Source organism: Branchiostoma belcheri, unplaced genomic scaffold (assembly GCF_001625305.1).
Source record: "Branchiostoma belcheri isolate BF01 breed outbred unplaced genomic scaffold, Haploidv18h27 scaffold121, whole genome shotgun sequence".
Classification (NCBI taxonomy): domain Eukaryota; kingdom Metazoa; phylum Chordata; class Leptocardii; order Amphioxiformes; family Branchiostomatidae; genus Branchiostoma; species Branchiostoma belcheri.
Genome location: NW_017802614.1, coordinates 563,126 through 584,360, shown reverse-complemented (window position 1 = coordinate 584,360; position 21,235 = coordinate 563,126). Strand labels below are relative to the sequence as shown.

The 21,235-nt window shown below is 43.2% G+C and overlaps 1 protein-coding gene across 2 annotated transcripts; it reads right to left on the bottom strand.

Moving 5' to 3' along the window:
• Positions 1-6,624: 6,624 nt before the first annotated feature.
• Positions 6,625-18,682, bottom strand: LOC109463008 (protein Wnt-4-like). 2 transcript variants are annotated; one of them, XM_019759655.1, is made up of 4 exons: positions 17,981-18,682; positions 15,879-16,216; positions 7,978-8,261; positions 6,625-7,688 (listed from the first exon to the last, which is right to left on the bottom strand). In XM_019759655.1, the coding sequence occupies exons 1-4, from the start codon at positions 18,058-18,060 to the stop codon at positions 7,227-7,229; spliced, it is 1,164 nt and encodes a 387-aa protein (XP_019615214.1). In that variant the 5' UTR covers positions 18,061-18,682; the 3' UTR covers positions 6,625-7,226. The 2 variants fall into 2 exon arrangements, with proteins under 2 accessions (XP_019615214.1, XP_019615215.1); XM_019759656.1 differs by having other exon boundaries at positions 15,879-16,135.
• Positions 18,683-21,235: the final 2,553 nt, after the last annotated feature.

The window sequence follows — 21,235 nt, the reverse complement described above, 5'->3', positions numbered from 1 at the left end:
TGTTGATGCTCTGCTTGTGATATATAGTTGCCAGTTAAGTTATTAGACTATTTTTTGTTAGGTTAAAACAGATTGCACTGTAATCATTTTGAGGTGTCAGAATGTAGTCATTAAATGTCTGTCTCCCCAGCAGCTTTCATAAGTATTGCAGCCTATTATTTATTGTGACTCCTGACCAAGCAAAGAGCTGAGGGAGTACTGATAGACTGTCACATACAATATAGGCCAGCCTAAACATATGCAGTTTTAAATCTTTTTCTTTCAGTAACACGCACGTCACATGGACCATACATCTGTCTGTGGCCCACTGGAGGAATTCAGTGGTCGTGTCTCAAGGTTACTGGCTCTCCTTGCTGCTTGGCTTTTGTCATAGCTGTGTTTGTCGTTCCTGTGGCACAGGTGGCAGGTCAGGTGCAGGCCGTTAATCGCTCTGTCTCTCGCCCCATGGGAAAGTTTACCCATGTCAGCCATGTGCACAGTTTCACACACAAGGGAGATGTCAGGGTGGATCACTGTGCACTGCTCATGCATGCAGACTGCTGCCCTGAAACTTGCTGTTTCTCATCAAGGAACGACTTGAAGTTGATGTCTAATGGGACCAGCATGTCTTTTCTGTAGAGCACAATCAGCCATTTTGATTCATTCAACATAGTTGCCTGGATTTTGTGTAAAGTTAACTTAAGCGTAATGCTGTATCATTGCTCTACCTTCTTGAATTTGGAATCAAATGTTGCTGGGACCTCTATGCTGGTTCCATCTATAAATGTGACCATGTCACCAATAGCCAGAAACTGAAATAGACGTAGCGTTAAGGGCTGTTTTCCATGATGGTTTGTTCAGAAGAAAGTAGACAAAGCAAGATATCACAAAGTAGTTTTTGGTGAAGGCACATATGTACCAGTGTATTTGATAGTGACAAGTATCATGCCTATATATGTCACAAAGTGCAGTTTAGAAATTCTATACCCATGCACAGAAGCTCAAAATGAGTTAATAAGAGCAATAATATTTAGTACTACTTTATAGCAAAGACACATTTCTTGGATGACAGTTGTACAAATTGCCACCCGTGAGTCAGTAGAGCACCCTTCATGTTGAACCCTCTGCAGACCTGAAGTGTTCTTGTGTCATGTGGGACCTGTGTTGTGTCAGGGGAGAGTCCCAGCAGTATCCCCTGCCTGAGTTAAGCTGGGAATGACTTGTGATGAAAGTTAGCCAGGACCCCTCAGCAGAACAGGACACCAACAGTTTACCTTGTGGATCTGCTGCCTCAGTCTGCCATCATAAATGTTCCTCACCCACATACGTGCAATAGGAGGCAAGCCTTGCCTTGAATGTGGGTCAGGGGAAAGGTCAGATTCAAGTCAATCTTAATGTTTACCTGGGCATAAAATCATCTATAAGAGTAACAAAACTTTAGATCTTCATCAAAAAGATGTGTCACATTGAGTATACTTCATAAAATTGTCAAACCTATGCAGAAAATTGCATATTTCAATACCTGAAAAGCTAATACATGTGTAGTATACTTACACTGACAATACAGCAATCAGCTACATTATTATCATCTTCAAAATTTATCTCACTACCTGACTGTGTGCGGTCACTTCAGCACAAGTTGTTTGTTTTGCTCTTTGTATGACCGATTGAGGAGAATGTCAGGTGGTCTACACGTACTAGTCCCAAGCCATGAGCTATTGTCTCCTGCCTAATCTCCCCTTGCCCTTCTCTCCCTCTTTCATTATGTCTATGTTGAGCCCACAGAGGATTTGAAGTGGTGGCTTCAGGGAGCATGGTTGTGGGGAATGTCATTTTGTGCTTGTATAGTTACTGTTCCCAATGTGGAGTAGTTCCTTTGTGAAATATGTTTGTCTGTTTATTTGTAGACATTTCAGACAGAAGCTGTCCTCTCATGCAGCAAACCACTCTTTCAACAACATTCATTTTACAGGAGTATAGAGGTAGGTTCCCACACCCAGGGTTCTGTCTTTTGTGTGGATGTTCATGGGAGGAGTTCATTGTCTGCTCCTGAATGGAAGTACAGGCCTGTGTGGTCATGACATATAAAATGTTCATTGATTGATCTTTGTTAAACACCCAGACCAACAAAAATGCAAGGTTTTAACAAATAGATGTATGTTAGTTGTACATCATAGTTATTCTCAGTAATAAAGGTCCAGCTTTCTTTTATGTAAAAAGTAGATTTACAGTCTGTTGAAGTCGTAGAGGTAACACACATCAAGTGCTCAGGTAACAAATTGCTTATTTTTTGCCAACAATTGCATTATTAATTTTCATATCAAAGAAGGAGCAATTTTTAAAACCATTTATGATAACTTTGAACAAGTCAGTATGTTTATTCATGGTCACATGGCGTTTACAGTATCTCAGGCATTAGAGTGTTAGAGTGATTTCCTCTTGCTTTTCCTTGAGCTACTCTTACCTTCCCATGTCTCACCACCGCTAGCTTTTCTTTGAAGCACTGTTGGTTTGAACAAAGCCAGCTATGAAAGTCATCACTTATTGGTAACAGAACTCTTGCTCATACAAATACAGCAGAAATCCTCCATTGTTGAGCCTTTCTGAAATTTTGCACATATATAAAGGGTGGTGAAAAGGGTCGGTACTTGAAATGCTTCGGCCAGCAATGAGACGACGTCTTTGCGGAGTGAGTTGGTCTTTCGACAGCCTAGGAGGGTTTAAGTGGTAGCAAAACCTTTGTGCCACTCAGCAATTGACACTTTGTTGTTTCTTGTAGGACGTGTTTTCTGACAATGAACACAAGTCTCTGTGAGTAGGCATGGTGCTGACACTTTCCATTGTACACCGCCGGGCTTGAGGCTTGCCAGACACCCCGTGGACTTAAACCAGGGCAAGCTGGTTCAATCCTTCCTCACAAATTGATGCAATGAAAGCCTCGTTAATTGGCCACTTGACATCAACACTGTTATTCCCAAACTTTCCTGGCTAGAAGTCCCTCCCATCTCAAAATAATAGGGTCCTACAAAGTTGAAGCCTTTAAGAAGTTAAACAGCTGCCAGGGCTTATAATCTGGAAATGAACCTGATCATGATTGACATTCACCCTTTAACTATAGGATCTGACCTTTCAGTGGGTGATATGAAGGATTTGACATGCAAACAAAATCAACAGAAAATTGATTAATCGAAGCAAAGATGAAAAACCACAAGTATTAGCAAGTGGTATTTTTCATATCTTTCAAAATTTGACTGGGCGTCCTATACAGGACTTCTCTTAGTCATGAAAGTCTAAAATCTCAGTCACTTGTCATACCAGTCTGTGTCTATGATTTTATCCCAATTATGCAGCATCAACTGCCGTACATTTAAGAGAGGTAGAAGCAATATTTCAAACATGCAAGGCCTTCTATTCCCTTGAAACATGTAAAGCCCCTGTCATATGTGTTGTATGACAGGTCACGTGTTGCTATGGGATTACCCTACCCTCACCAGCCTACTATCATTGTTTGTGTAATGATCATGAATAAAACATAATGTTTGTACACTGACTATGGCCTCAAATTGCCACCATGTGTTGTTTACTTGGTAAATTGGCACCTAAGCCAATAATAACAAAAAAATACGCTCTAAACACGAGTCTGCATTGGTGGGGAAGCTTGGAGAATTCAATGTGAGTCAGCCACATAGTCATCATACTGAAAGGTGCTTGATCATTCCATGTACATGTATTTGTAGATTTCCTCAACTTTTATGGATTTTAACATTTGTAGCTATTGACAGTATTGTGCATTTTAACTGGTCACCTATCAGCCATGAGATGCCGCTTCATGCCTTAGTAAGAATACTGGGATCTAGAAAGGAATAACAAATGTTAAACAGTATACCACACCATTGATTGACAAGGTGCATTTTGCCCTTCCTGGGAAAATGTAAATAGGCCTGACTTTGACCTCAGCAGCTTCCTGGATGTCCCACGTGCCCACTGACAGGCTGCAGTCAGCTGTGTCGGACTGTGGTTGTCATATCAGTATTACAAAAATGTACAGTCCGGCTACAAGTACTCACTTCTCAGGACCCACCAGATGCAGTTTTCAGGGTTGGTCCATTCAAGAATGTTACAGGTTGCATCTTCCCTAATCTTTTGAATTTCATCTCATTCTCTGTTTAGCCTATTGTTAAGAGCTTTTGTCTCCTTGAACTGAACTGTCTCCCTAATTTATATACTGACTAACTAACACAATAAGTTTCCCAGTTTTCTAAATTTAGGTAGAACATATAAATTTTTGTTCATTATGGAATTAGACAAACCATGTTTTATAAGCTACACCGTTCATACATCTGCAATTGTCTTAGAAGGGAGAAACTGAAACTGTACATAGTAGTCGAACCAGTAGGTACAGGTTATAGTACATCTTCTTATGTATAGTGAGATATCTCCTTAATTTTTGTATACTATTAGTGCTTTACACATGACCTGTACTTAGCTTGAAAGAGCATAAATGTACAATAATTTTCATCATCATTCATTGAGTCCAATGATGGAGGAGGGCCCTCTAATCACAGGAGTGGGATACTGCAGATATCCAAGGATCTACAAGTAGCTCCCAACTGACCAGAATTGTGATGAATGTGGGGTACCTTTCTTTAGGTGCCCATGAAATGTTTTAGCTCCACAGATGTGAAGGCATATATGCTATCACCCCACTGATATCCAGAAATCCCCTGTCGATGAGGTTTCTGATTATGGAGGGCGGCTGCCGCCATCTCCTTCCCGGGTCACTATCAATCTGGTGCAAAGAGGGTGGATTAGCAGAGGCATTCAGGAATAGCCTGTAAAGCACTTCTAGGAATGGGGCCAGATTTTGTGATTGTAGATTGTGATACATACATTACATGTACATGTCAGTGACAAGCACACCCGGTTTTAGCAACGAGGTTCCATGGTATTAGCAAGTGGAAATGAGGGCAAGATGTATTTACTACTCGGTGTGCAATAACTGTGCATTATCAGTTCTGCTATGTACAATTGTTCCTCATTTTGTTATTAATCAGTTATTAATTGCTTCAATGATGATGATGATTAAATGCTTTGAGCTTCATAATTTTTCAAAAATCAAGGAGAACATTTTGCCATGCAATGTCCATGTGCATATTAATTTTGTTTAGCATGTTCATTGATGATAACTGGAACTAGTTTCCATCTATGGCAATGTTTAATATAACCTTTAGAACTGTATGTTTCCCGTTTCAGCTGCTGCGGTAGGACAGTAAAAATTTTAATTGTTTTGTGTCAGAACAAGGTTTTAGTTCTGTACTATGTTAACTATCAACACAGATGAACTTCAATGCTGACCTATTTATTAAAGGAGTACTGGTATTTCAATTAATGGTTGTTCCATGAAATAACAACGTGGGGGGGGGGGGCAATATTCCAAACAATTTCATTGGTCTGGTCATCTTTGTTGATCCAGAGGACTAGACCTATTCTAATCTACACCTTGTAACTTACACAATGTATGAAGCGCCGTCAGATGCAGACATCTGGGCTGCCGCTTCTGGGGAGTCTCCTGGCCGACCTTGGCAGTGAACAGATACACAAAATCCTACCCTCAGGAATGTTGGCTGCTTTGTCTAAGCAAGTATCAGTTGGTCCTCATGTTGTCCAAACAGACTAGTTCAGCCTTATTCTGTATGTGGCTAATTAACCTTTTAGTTATAAACAATGACATACTTACCTGACCACCAGGGTGGATACATTTTTGTGCCATTGTTTTCGTTGTGGATTTATGATTTATGAGCAGGAGTACTCTCCAAGCAGAGGTTTATTTTGGGCTTTGGCTTATTTTTTGTGTTTTTTTTTTTTATTCAGGCTTTTTTTTTGTACTGCTATCTTTTTTGGGGCTGCCACAGGGATACCAGTACAAAAAAAGCCTGATAAGGAAACCTGGAAACATGCCAAAAATAAGTCAAAGCCCAAACCTCTGCTTGGAAAGTAGAGCAGGAGCAGTGGAGAAGTTATTGATGGATTGTAATAATTTTTCTGATCAGTGAATCGGTAAATCTTGATAAAGTTACAGCTACATAATCTACCCCTTAATCCCAGCCAAACATTAATTGCAATTACAACTTCTACAGAAAAAAAAACTCTTGAGTGTCCAAAATCAGAAGCAGTGGTTGTGCTTTGTAAGCAAGTCTTGTGAGTGTTGAATATTTTGAAGAAATTCTTTGGCCTGGTGATGACAGAGTGTGTTGATCTGTTGCAGTCTCCTGTTACAGTAGTTCAGTAGTTCGTTCCAGTTCTGCCCATAGCACTCTAATAAATACACATTAATTGAAAACAGGAAAAATAGGGATCAAAATAAAACAAAAAAGTTGAGGAAATATACTGGACAATATCAGACTGGACAATATCAGACTGTTACTGTATATCCAGCTCCACACTGCAGCACATAATAGTCATGCCAATGGAATTAGGTGATCTTGATGGTCTAGATGCTGAGGCCCACCTGTATATTGGACAAGGCTAAATTAATGAAGGAAAACTGAAGGAAATGACCCAAGATTGCCAGGAATAACACAGCATGCTAAAACAGAACCATTGGTACAGGCCACTCAAAGGTGACTTCAACAAGTACAAAGAAAGTAACTCTTGATATTGAAGACCTTTTGTCTTTTCATATCATGTATTTGAAATAATTATAACTTGTGAATCAGTGCATATCTAGTCCATTGCTGTTGAGAGAGAAAGGCAATACCTCGTTTTTGTTTTATTCTATCAACAAAGCAAATCATCACAGGTTCGATCTAGTCCTTGGTTTGTAGAATCCCCACTAAATCATGCCCCAAGTCCTGAACTGTACACCCATCCCACAAAATGTGTATTTTCGTATCTCTAGCTACCTTGCAGCGTTTACTAATTCTTAATGCTCAGTTCCGTTCTTTGGAATAATTACATGCATAGCAGTTGCTACACGACATTGAAGTGCCTTTCTATCTGTTAAAAACTTTCCATGGATAATTACAGATTCTTCATTCATTAAAACATTACATATCGTTACATATTTGATGTGTGTTCGGTATGGTTCCCACATATCGCTAAACTGTGGTTGCGGTCTTGACTCAATCAACACCTTCAGTATAAAGACGTGTATAATGTACAGAACTGTTTCACATCCACAATTTGCAATGCTGTTGCTTAAATCTTGTTGAACTCCAAGTCGCTCGACTCAAGAAGGCTTCTTGAGTTTATTTACAGTAGTTGACCAGCTCTTTCTTCTTGCATTTCTTACACGTGACCTCGCAGCACCATTTGAATTTGCAGTTGCAACTCTCTTCTGTGGTCTCCTCTCTTGACACGAAGTCTCTGTTACAACACAGCAACTGGCAGCCGTCTACCCCCGCACTTGTTCTATTACACCTCCGCCCCTGCGTTCCGTACGACCCCTTCGCTAGGTCGGCTTGGCAGTAGTCAGGAGAATCATCCAGATACACCACGTCCTCTGCTGTTGGACGTTTGTGTCTTTTGTTTCTCTGGCGTAATCTGGATCCCTTTTTGTTGATCTTGACGTACGTAGCTCCGTGGTACTTTGCCATGATAATGTCTCCGACTTTCCGAAAACTCGGCATGGACTCCCAGCAGACCATGGTGGCGCAGGAGCCGGACACGCCGTGACACTTGCAAGTGACCTTCATGTGGGTCTTGATTGCCTGTAAAACAAACAATCGCTCTTAATGATAGGGTTGAAACTAAATGTCACCATTAAAAAGGGAAGTGTCTCTTGGAAGAGTTTAGGGCCTTATAGAATTTTTGACACCATCCCGATGGTGACAAACATGTAATCGGGATGTGTCCCTGACCTGAAACGACTTCTTGGTTACAAAGAAATCTATATTTATTTCGTAAACACGTGGCAAAGAATGCAGTCTTGCTCATAGTCCCGTAGTTCTACTGACTCAACTACGAGAATGTCACAGGCAGTGTAACGGATGGCCTTGCCTTTCTCCCTGCTTCATTGTTGTGTAGGTTCATTAGTCCAGTATCGTCTGCGGCCACTTCATTAGCGTCCATAAACTCCTTGGACATGGTGTCCCCGTATCTGATGTTGTGAGAACACCCTCCCCACTCCCACTCCCCGCCGCCCGACTCGGCGCCCGGAGGCGGTTTGTTCTTGGCCTTGCTGCAGCTGCACTCCTGCAGCTCCCCGGTGCTGCAGGCCCGGGCCACGCCGTACGCCACGCCCGCAGACACGATGGCGTGCAGGAAGGCTGTTTCCCTGCTTCCTAGAACACAAGAGGAACAGAAGGTGGACGTGATGTTGAGTGGCAGTAGAAATCCTATGTTTATAAACATGGTATCTTGTTGAAGAACCATATAGCTTCCACCTCTATCTTGGACTCTATAACGTAAATTATCTGTAGCAATGAATGTTATTGTAATCGAAATATTCGCTACAAGTAATACATATGTATATGTATCCTGTATACATGTAGTTCAAGTATTAAAGATATATTAACTGGTTTGAATAAGCTGAAGAGATGGTAAGAAACAAGCTAATTCGTAAGACTTTAACCTCCAAGTAGACATGGATTATTAATAGATGTAGACCGCAGACCCGTGACACCTTTCTCAGGTTTGTAAGAGGAGATGAGCAGTTTGAAACAGAAATGTTACATGAACCTGTCTCAGTTCATCAACTTGCGGTCAAGAACTCTGAAAACAGCACCTGTTATTATTGTGTGGTCACCCCTGGCTGACCGAACTTTACCAAAGTGTCGTATGGCAGAGTCTCCTGGTCGCGCAACTCGTGCCATTATCGTCCCTACTCATCCAAGACATTCGGGGTAGGCTTGCGGTGGCTCAGCGGTTGCCAAAACGCCTGAAATGTTGTTTCTGTGGAAACGCTCTGACTATTTCAAATTTGTTGTGCCAAGTTCAAATCTGATGGTGACAATAGCGATCATCAATAGATTATTGAGCGACCGCTGAGAGATCTGACAAATTTTGGATCGCCCAACGTTACGGTGTCCACTGTCCACCACCGTGAACAAGGGTATCAGTATCACCTTTAGTAGTTTGTGGTTACTGTCGTAACTCTACCCCACGTGCTCGTTCAATCGGCTCGGTTTGGAAACATGTGGAAAAGTGTGGACACCTCAGGGTGAAGGTCGACGTGTGGGAAACATGGTCGCAGAAACTGGCATCCCATTTTTGTTAAACTGCTTGCAATTGGTTGAATGACTCGCTAGCCAAAAGACCCGAGGGTTGAAGTGGACTAGAGGAGGAAGCCAGCGTCCTGATGATATCACCATCGGCACCAGGAGGACTCCATGGCAACCGGATTAACTTGACCCCAGTTCCACCTAAAAGCATTCCTGCTGACCATTCTTCTGAGCAAGGATGAATTTCAGCCCCACCCATGTTAGGCAGCACAATACAGCTGTGCGATGCCGGGGAGATAGTTTGGGAACACTGAGAGCTCTGTCTGTGAGAGATAAAATCTCCCTCACTGGGTTTCTGCTATTTTACAGACGGACGCATCCATCCTTCAGTCAATCGCCAGCTGCCCCCCCCCAAACACACACACACACAGGTCACACTATCCAGAAAGTGCACATCAAGGCACAATTGCATCAGAAATATTACACGAATTAAATTTGAAATGAGTCAGCTGTATCTTTTTTTTCAAATGTTGTGCTTTGTTAGCTAGTAAAAGTAGTAGTAGGCTACGAGTTCGGCTTATTCAGTTATCACATGGTCAGAACTTGATCAGACCCCGATCAGTGAAACAGCGCGTTAGCAAGAACTGTCTAACGCCCCAAAACTGTGACCATAGCGTTTCCTTTAAATATATAATATACCGGAAGTTATAATTATATTGCAGTACCATAGACAGCCGCTAGGGATTTCATAATCGTATATTTATTTGATCTTTATCATGCCGACACCTACCCACAAAGTGTATCATAAAGCTCCATTCACAGCCTGTCGAGTTATTGCTGCCCACAAACCCATCCACTCTACTTGGCGAAGGTAACAAGCCAAAACACCAACCATGGAGACTATCCTGTGTTATCACAGTACACGCGGCTAGTGTAGAATCATCCCAGGTTTCTGTCCCTGCCTTATCATGTCCAGAGTCTCCAGAAAGGAAGCATGTTTCCCTATTCAATAACGATTCCATGTGTTTCTAGAATCTTTATCCGGTCGGTTTATTGGAAGCTCGATGATAGGAAACAAATTGACTTCCTGTCGTAATTAATGAAACTAGGTTAGTCAGGTTCCAGGCTGTACGCAAATGGGAGAAGCACACATACAGTCGGCTTGGTGTGGAAATGTCGAGTGCCTTGCCGTGCATTTTGTCTAATGATGATGTAGTTCTCACATTGTTAGCCACTTCCTGACCTTGGCACCGTTTACGTTGATGTTGCTAGCCGTGACAACTGTGTTGCTTATTGGCTCACTGTAGTGAAGCGTTATCGGGCGTCTTTCTCGTCCAAGGGGAAATCTATTTGCCTTAAAAGAGAAACAGCGCACTATGGCATGTTCTCGTTTGCAGGAAGACCTCCCTTTATTTCATACCTGTTGCCATGGAACCATAGAATTTTGAGACAAAACATAGCATTCCGGCATTTCTTGATGACCCCTCGAGTATTTCATCTCACCGCTCTGAGAGGATAATGGTGCTGTGGAATAGGAAAGCCCTTCATCACTTCAACTCAGAGCACGAACATGTGTCAATCCTGGTCTGATCCGAACCCGCCGAATCGATCATACCAGGACTGATAGGGAGGAAATATCTAATGGGAGCAGCCAAGCAACGATGAATCAAGGAAGGTCTATGTGAAACGGTGGTCTACAGTAGACAATGCGTTGTATTATCATATGTCGTATTGCATATTTGTCACTGGAATATATATCCTCTCATTTCGTCTTGGATCGCATTTCAACCATTTCAAACATTTACATTTCATCTTGTGCAAAGGTGCCTTGCCGCAAGTCGCAAAAAGTGTGTTTTTTTTTATTTTACATCTTCGCCACACGTTACGCCAGTTCTGCATTGAGGTATGTTGAAACATGAACAAGGTTTATACAATTGATCATATCTCGTCAACGCTTTGTTGAATCTGCAGTATGAAAGGTAAAAGGTATTTGGTTTATATCATGACACTCCATGTATCGCATCCACCCTAACAAACCCATGATGCCATTTTCAAATAGGGATGTTGGTTGGCAGCCTAGTACCAGGCTTCTACGATAAGCAATATTTAAGTATTAATCGTTGTTGATGCCATGTAAGGAACGGTAGAATTTATCTCGGAGCAGATCTTTTGGTGGCTGCAAGACAGTATCAGATTGGCGCAGCCATTTGTCAGGCAGTTACGTAAAAAAATATACCATTACAAAAAAGAAAGCCCAAATAAAAACGCCTACAACACGTCAAAAGAAGCTGAAGGTAAACCTCTGCTTGGAGAGTACGGTAGTACAATGTAGGTCTGCAGTACAGAGAGCCAGCTGGATGGCTATCTGTGGTTGAGTTTGACGACATGAACATTCCTGTAAAACAACCTGGCCCCACTCAGGACCAGGTCTTGTTCTACTACTCGTGAGGCATGAACTAGTAGAACTGGAAATTGGAATTGATGTTCATTCGACTTGATGGCAAACCTCTCATTAGTGACATCGTTAGTGTAATTAGCGGTGGGAGTGTTGAACATGAGGATTTAGCTAATAGAACTCAGTCTGAACCTGGCGCTACAAATATTTGGGTCGTTAATCTTACTCCTTGGTAGAAAAGTGGGCCGCTAGTTGTGACAGGCTGCATTCGTCCGTTCGTTTAGTTCGTTTAGATCGACTTAAACATAGGTCTACCATTTGGGCACAGGGGGTGTTAATCTAGAACAGATAAGGGGAGAGGTCTGACCGACATGTGCAACCTGTCTCTCCTTTGTTTTCATCATTGGCCATGTGAGTAGCTTAGATATCTCCGGTCGAATTCCCCCTGTGCTCTCTGCACTATGCCCAGCTGTACAATCTTTATTTACCATTGACCCCCGTTGTACACGTACAGATTGCCTGATCTACAGAATACAGGACTACTTTTAAGAAACTTTAAGTGCTGGTTAACCGTCTACAAAATACTTAGGCATGGTTGCTCATTTCAACCAAGATGTGACATACATGACTGTCCTAAAAATGACGGCAACAATAAAATACAAGGCTACTTTTGACATGAAATAAAAGACAAAGGACAAAAGTCGGCTGCCTTGTATCCAGAATAATCCAAACTGTCCGCTATCTTGTGCCAGACCAGCTGGCTGCTTTATGTCAAGCCCTACCGCGCTTTCACTTCGTCTGCGCCACCGATTAGTTCCCAACACCGCTCATCGGCGGGCAAATGGGCCATCTGCCGCCCGCATTCCGCACATAGTGGCAGGATGATGCCCGGACTGGCCCGATAAGGCTGGATCACAGTCATACGCACTTAATCGCCGCACTATAATAAAACATTCTCCGTTCAGTCCCCACTACATCCCGGACGTCGGTGCGACATGCTGAATTACTGCAACGTTTTCCTTCAAGATAAAAAGAGTAGACATGAAAGATGTTTCTGTGTTTAAAAATGTCCAAAAAGGAAGTGATGGATCTCTTTGAAGTCTCTGCGCATCAAAACCTTATCAGTCTTGTTATTTTTATGTTGTTGTCAAAGATAAGACGTTCTGTGTTACACAAGGGTGTTTGTCAGTGTTGCTGCTGCTCAGCTCCCTCTACATGCATGTCCTACTTTGGATAAGAAAGTATGGCAGGTGCTATATTTCGATTTTGACGTCAACCTACACTTTAGGTACTGTCATATATTTCCAGTAGCCGCACTGAATTGTTATTTCAGCCCAGACACCACTGCTGGCCCCTACTCCGGCGTGTGCCTCAGTAATACGGTCCTGGTGAGACGGGGGAGATCAGATACCCACAACAGTGAAAGTGACACCTGCTCACCAGGACTGTTTGCTCATGTGTCAATCAAGGATCGGGAAACGTATCAAACAAACGACAAATGAAATGCGATAAGCCTGTTTTGTGTCATCATTCTGAGCTGCAGAGGGCGGTACTCGTGGTTCAAGACAAGCATGCCCCCCTCGCCTTATGTGAAATGGAAATAGGACCGTTTCGAGAGTAAGATAGTTTTGATACAACAAATTTACAAACCGAGACAACCCAGACATCTAAACTGTCAGTTTTGTCACTATTAACCTAGAACATCCCAATGATAAGATAGAAAAAGCGACTCAGATACGGACATGTGTACATCTTTTACCGGACTGGCTGGTGAGACAAGAGAACACAATGCGGTGACGTCAGAGTGACGTTGCAATTAAGGTACAAAGGAGAGAAATGTCCCACCGCGTGTATCAACAGTACTTCTCCATCCACCCACATACCAACCCTCTACATGTACCACCGAACCAAAAATGATATCGTAGGGGAGGGAAGGGGTATCATTTTCAAGTGGACCGAAATTTAAAATACATGTATATTTTTCATCGAGTATCATATGTACTCTGACGTCACCGTTGTGAACTGAGAATCGCTAAAAGAAATAGAATTTGCTGTTCAAAATATAAAAGAAATAAACGAGGTACAAGGAAAAGTCAAATACTAGTACTTTGTAGAGAACAAACAACAAAAACAGCTAATCTAACTAGCGCGAAAAGATGACGAAGTATAACGCTCCTTCCGTCACGTGACGCGTAACGTTATTCTCCTGCCTTTAGTCATCCAGCTGGAATCCTTTCTTTAACGAGGTGGGCTTTGGTAAAGCATAGCAACTTTACACATGAGCAGAAACACACACAGATCCGTCCGCTAACACCAAGGGGCGATCTGGTGTGGGGATTTGGGAGCTTGGGCGGTGCACTTACCACCCAGTACGATGACTATTGTGTTTTCTCCGGCAGGATCATCTCAGCTGTAACGTCGGCATGGCTACAGATTCGTCTCCAAGCGACATCTCTGTTTGTAGACGGAATATTGTCATGTATTTGTTACAACAATTTAGCCGACGGAAATGGTGTGGCATCTGTGCCTGGGTTCGCACTAGGTACCGGTCTTGAAGGCTTGAGAAGATGAGTTGTGGGTACAACTAAAATATCACAGTGCAACTATATATCATCATACGCGGTACCAATTTTTGTCGACCACAACATAGGAGAGTAGAACAAAAATGTATAACACTTATTGGCATTTTTAAGACGAATACACTTAAAATTGTCTTCGTTTTAGGTCACGCCTATATAATGTCAAGAAAAGGATTTGCAAATGGAAGAGGGCCTGCAAGCCCTTTTTCGTAAGGCGTAATCATCATGGAAGTAAAGCTCTTCAAAGATTTGTCTTGCAAAAATCAAATACTAGTATCTGAAATTTGATAATTTATCGTACCCGGACACTAGACAGGAGGCTCTCAGGAGTGCTGTGCATAATCATAAGATATTCGTTACATGAAATTTTATTGAACGATCAGTCCTAAGATGTGGGCAACTTGTCCTAGACCGAAAGTCGGTGTATAATTTGATATAGAAGGCGCTGACAAGGCCCTTCTGTTATTATTACCTGGGGATTTCTGAAAAAGCTACCAAAGGCAGGACAATCGTCAACGTATACACCGTGCACAATAAGGGGCTGTGTAAGGCACCACTCCGCTCCCCAACACCCAACACCCCGTGCCCTGCCATTCTTTCCGCCATTGTTCATCGCCCAGGTGTTTTGTTTTCAAGTTACCCGAGCAGAATACTTCGCACACATGAGTGCGGAAATACCAAACGGACAAGACGGCGGAGAGGTCTGTCCGGTCCGCCACGCCTCCCCGCGCAAGTTAAATCTTGCAAGGGCCTGACAATGTCTGTGTACACTTTACCGCTCCGCGAACAATGGGCGAGGTGCGGCTCAAACAGTCACTGTAGCATTGTACGGAGTGTACTAACCGCCTCCTTATCCACTACACAACAAACCTGTACACGATCTTCAAGTGAAACATTGGTATACATTATCCTGTTGAATGGAGGGAAAGTAGTAACTCTTCCACCCACCGTTTTAAGTTCTTTGTTGAGCGAGAGGACTTTAAATACCGGACACAATTGAAATTAAGAGGGCCTTAGCCTCAAGGCAGAATCTGAGTGGAATTCCAACTTCTGTTTTGTGGTCGCGAAATTTTCCCATGAATAATGTTTCAAATGTATGATTTTGAAAACGACCTCAAACATTGCATGGTACTCCAACTACCTCATATAACAGTAAATCAAGTCCGGTAGTATCAAAACTGTGTGAAAGCACTTGAGTTGAGTTGATGTGGGCTCGCGCGCCTGTTCTTCTAATCAAGTAGAGCATTTGTCGCTGTAATCCAATTAAATACTGGATTATGTAGTGATCTGCTATGTCGTACATGTATTACGTTGTCACAATAATGCTGGAACGCACAACTGGCTCTCTGGCTACCTTCTCAGGAACCGAACATACTAGTAAACGCATATGGGTTTACTGTCAGTAATATCAAACTTATGTGTTTAACGGAATCAGCTCATTGTGATGATCATTATTGTGATCACTGACCAGGTAGGGAACGACTGTTTCTGAGCAACTAGCAGTCCGCCAAGAATATACTAGTATCATTGTTTGAGGAGTTTTGCGGCGCATCGTTTGGTTGGTACTTTCTAAGTTTTGCATAAAAAGACGTGCTAAAATTGGTGTTGATGAGTTAGATAACGTACAGCTTATGATGGCTGAGTCTTGGGCTGGAGAATCTTAATTAAGGGTCACATGTCGACTTTTGACAGGATCATTATCTATGGCAAATCGTCTTCTGTTGTAAAATGTACATTGAAATTATGAAAATGTTCCATACTTACGTATTGAGAGAAGTCTCTGTAAAACGCTGACGTCTGATGTGGAGCAATTCCAGAGCCGATGTTTGAACTGGTGCTGACATTCCTGGATGCCGAGGTTCGCTCCTTCCCGTACCTTGGTCGTCGCACGCGGGAACTTCTCACACATGATCCGCTGCCTCCTGACTGGCCACGGCACCGCCCCGCAGTACCGCCGGGCCTCCCCTGTAGACCACCTGATGGCGTTGGAGCCACCCCGGGCGCCGGGGTTGCCTATCAGCCTGGGAGACGAGAAGGGAGCGGAGATGTTGGTAGGTCTAGCGGTATACGTCATATTGAGCTGCAGGGCCCACGGCACCAGCCTACATAAAGGGGAGGGAGAGGAGCAGGAAAGAGAAAAGCAGAGAAGATGGTGAATGTCTGGGCGGCACCGTGACCTGCCACCTCTCCCACTCCTCAACTACAACGTACCCTGGTGCTGAGTTTGCAGAAATTAGGGAAGGGTTTATTCTTATCCTAGAGTGAAGGTCTCTTTGTTTACAGTTACCTTCAAGAACATACATTAGGAAATTATTGTGTACAAATCATGAACAACGTTGTTTGAAGGGTCGGGATTTGTATCATTTTCAACAGAGGCAGGTTAAGTTATCGAGGCACGTCCGGATTGCAGAGTCGCTTCACTACACCTGTGTCCGAGCGGTGTCTGGACGCCGCCGTCTGGGGAACGTTTGGGCCAAGATTGCCTTTTGTCCCCGTTGTGTTTGGGTATTTACACACGAGCTCTCAACTGTGTATGAGGATCCAGGTGTTTCTGTGGAAACTTTCGCCTGGTATGTATCCGCAGTGTGCGCACAGGCCGTGCGTTTACACCGAGGACAAGTGGCCATTATACCACAACAATGAGAGAAATACTTCGGGCAATGACTTTGAATTGAAACCACTTGCACGCAAAACAATTGCGTTGTAAACAGCTTCATAATTTTTTTAAAGACTTATGGAACGAAGTTATTGCGAGAGCAGATGTGGAAGTGTGTTGTTGATTAGTATCACACTTGCGTTCCTGTTTCATAGGAAAAGCACGGAGTTCAGAACAGGACATGGAGCACACGGCGGTGCACTTAGTATCAAATTTAGTAGCCGTCTCTTTGATTTGCTGTGCCTTATCAATTACTGCGGCGTGTCAAGGATGCGTGCCGGTGGCAAAACATACACATCCACCAGATCCTCTCTCTCAAAGCTACTGGATACATGTCATTACGCCGTGTCAATCGGCATTTAAACTGGCGACTTTGTTTCCTGCACAGTTGAACACACAGATATACAGTCATTGCGCTCAGTCTCAACAGAATATCGTCTGATCCCCAACCTTTCCCTGCTCATCGTTCGTTTCCTGCGGTAGAATTTTAAGGTACCGTGTAGTTATAGTTCAAAGAATCGTTTCTTTCCCTGTTCGCCACAGACGCACATGCCATGGCTACCGACCCACTCACCTCTTCAAACCGAACGTATTGTGTGGCACATGCTACCCAGTAAGGGATCTCACTGTAGAGAGTTGATAGTAGTAACGTTTATCATACACCGGCCCAAATATTTGGACGATTTCTATGACGAAGCTGCGGTAAGAGGCTGTGCGAATCCGTGATGTATTGTTGCTATTTGGGATTTCTTACGGTACTTGGGCGTCGAGAGCTTCCCCACGTGGGCAGGGAATGTTACCAAATCATCTCCTCCACTTCTGACGATCTCATCATCGAAAACCACAGTGTGCAATATGTTCTTTTAAGAAATTTGATGAGGCAACAAAAGAAAAAAAACTGTGCCTTCGAAAGCGCTATCTCGAGCTACTGGCAAGGATTAGCCGTAAATATAGACAGGGGATGCAGATTGACAAAGGACAGGGAATGGAAAATTGGTTAACGTTGTATTTGGCGCTGTTTGTACACACAAGCTCGGATAAGTTGCTGCTCTATCGACAGACTTTTACTTAAAAACCGTCCGACTGGCGACATTCAAACGCGAGCTGTTCTGGATAAGGCACACCGGCAGGCCTGGCTCGCTCTAGCATAAACACATGATCTAGCATAACAGAACGGCCCCGGAAAGCTGACAAGCAACTGACTACTTACCACCACAGCCCGTCCGCGGGAAGCACGGCCGACAACAGCAGGCTGAGGAGGAGAAGGGTTGTCCACCAGGATCCCTGCATAGTGGGTGTCTCGGACGTGTCTGACGGGATATGCACAAAGTCTTGTCCGCGCGCGTTACAAACAAAAGCTCAGATCGCCTGCCGGACAAAGGCAATGTCGTGTAAAATGCCGTGACAGTCGCGAAAAGAAAAGCCCGGTAGTGTGACCAACATCCCCAATCCCGAAGTCACATTGAAGTTCTGTGAATCCTCCTTCACAAAGCAGTTTGTAACAGTCCGTTGACGCAGCCCTAGAGCCCGGCCCGGCCCGGCTGCTTTCCCCCGGCGCGTTGGAGCGGGATTACCTCAGAGATGACACACATGTTGTACGAAAATGTCTCCTCCGTGACGTGAGTAACACGCGCAGACCTGCCTCATGTCCGCCTTTGTTTTGCCAATCCCCGGTCTCAACTTCTGTGAGATACTTTCCTTTGGAGATCTCTCTCTCGCATGATTGGACTAATCATATAAATAAAGAGGCAGTGATGCGGAGAGCGGCATACAACTCACTAATGACATGTCAAAAATTTGATTAGAAGGATAAACACCCCGCCATGGGCTGAAAGGGTGCCAGTGATCCGCTCAACTACGTAGTGGTGGTATCGTGACATCCGCACAACAACGACCCGGGGCGACCCGCGGATTTACGGAGATCATGCGCTCTCATCTGGATCGGCCTTCCCCACAGCGTGGGAAATTCATGTCGACCTTTTCACTTGTAGAGTAGTGCCTATTCGTCTCCCTACTTGACCCTTCAGTTGTTCGTGTAGGGTTTCCACGCGCCGGGCGACACGCCGGCAACAATATGATGCACACGGCTTCTCTTTCTGGTGTTCCGCCTCTTCTGTTTCTGTAAGCCGAATGTTCTCAAACAACCTGGTTTGGTTTAAAAAAAAACTTTAAACAAGTTTATCCAAAATGACCACGCGTCGTATTGCTAGGAAAAGATGATACCTCCGGATATAGATCTACCACTGAATTTTGTTCTTAGAACTTACCCAGATTGAAATATAGGTTTCAACGGGTCCCATCGGTTTCGCTGACATACCGATCATATCAGACAGGGGGCGTACCAGTAAGTGTTGAAAACTTAATGTGTTACTAGTATATTGTAACAGTCTCAATCCGAGGGTAGCAGTCTAAAGACACAAACTAGGTCGTTTGTGTCGGCTACCTCGGAAGTCTAACAACATGTTCATGTAAAATCGAACATGAACACTCGATCTCATTGGATAAAGTAAGAATCTTGGACCCCGAACCTGACTTTTTTGCACGAGGTATCAAAGAGACCATCTACTTTGGGACATGGCAACCAAAGCAACCTACGATCCACTGCTCATCGAGTCACGTGCGTCATAAGAGCTCTAAATGATTAGATCCCCCCAGGCGGCTTATCATGGTACTGCAACGGAACTTCCGGTTTTGATATCTCGTAATCTGGACATGCTAGGGTCATGATGTTTGGATGGCAGGTACCTCTTGTGCGACGTCACGTGAGGTTCGCCCCCTAGCAACTGGGAACTGTAGGGAAGTTTGTATGAAAATGTTTGAAGTAGGATAACTCAAGAACCGGTTGACGGATTGTCGTTTTTTCTGATGTGTAAGTAGCTTCAGCGATGCTTGAAATAATTAGATGACAATTATGCGAATCATCATCTAACCCAACACCAGCCAGCTACCATGGTGTCAGGCGTCCCGGCCATTGGCTTTAGTTGTTTGAAGAAGAAGAGGAAGAAGAAGAAGAAACAGAGCAAATACAATATGTTTTCTTTGTGCGAAGATAAACATAATAAAAGTGTTGATGAAATAAAGATCTCGTTGATATACAGGCTTCTATATACTGTATATATGTACTAAAACAGATGTATAATTCACTTTTCCATGCATTCTGTTGTGTCAAATAAAACGTCTAGTACAATATTATTGCCGCTCACTACCGCAATGCATGTATCTGATGGTGAGTTCAGCACCAAGGAGAGGTCCACACTTATATATCATAAATTCCTATGACAATTTTTTTCTCACCGTATTAGACGAATTTCTAGTCTAGCACTTGCTTGCAAAGGAAGCCAATGAAGACTTACTTACAAACACATCTGTACTTAGCTTAACCTACTGTTTAAATCCTCTTGCAACCCTTCACTGTCTGGTACATTGAATGATGCCCAGATTATACTGCTGTAAACATGGTCGCTATGCCAAGCTAGTGTCTACGCCAATATTACTGTAAACTTTGCTGTGTACAAATGTACTTGTGTAGGAGTTTAGATGTACATTTACGCCTTGAGAATAAAATCTGCTCTAGCCTAGTGTGCACTGGATGAATTGTTCTTGTTCTTAACCCTGTAACCAATAGAGAATCGGTAGCCAATTCAGTCTTCTTATATGTTCATTGAAAATCACTAGAACATAGTGTGTATCCTTTGTTAATCTTCCATGTTCAAAGCTATTTTTGTTCTAAAAAGAATGAATTTTGAGATTTACTACCATCCCCTGTAAGACTCAATAAAGTAGCAGTCAAGCCTGTCCATTGTTGTATTAATATAGAAGAGAAAGACTACTACCGTGTCTGTCCTTGGTGATGAAACATTATCCTTCACCATTTTCAAGTTCCACAACATTTTTTTCACGTTTGATTCATAGCCACAATCATGATGTAACAACTAAAATTTCGTACTGATCAGTTATGTCTATCAAACATAGACATAACTGCGTTTTGGACACGGAAAGTTTAAATACCAAGTTAGGACGCTGATAGGAAGAATGGTCCCAATTTGAATCTTTTGTAAAAGAAAAGAAAAATTATTATTGGAGAAACCTGCTTCGTTCTGACACGTTAAAATCGCCATGGATCAAAAGTGCCCCACAGCGGCGCTAAAACGTCACTGCAGTAATAGGGCAACTGAGCCAACATACTGGTGCAGTCCGGCACCGAACTACTAGAAGTCGCTTTTGCTCAATGCACTACACTTAACCACATTTATTATCCTTTAGGCCACACCAAGTAAATTTTATGGATGACGTCCGCGCGCGCATTGATTTTGGCCTGTTCGCAGAAAAAAACCCCAAGAAATTCCGCTTCCTGTAACTATGACAAAAGAGTCACGACAGTGCCACAAATCGTCAGATTGACGTGAAACCCGTGACGCGAGAACAGGACAGGATGACAACTGCTGTTCCACCTGATTTATTGCTG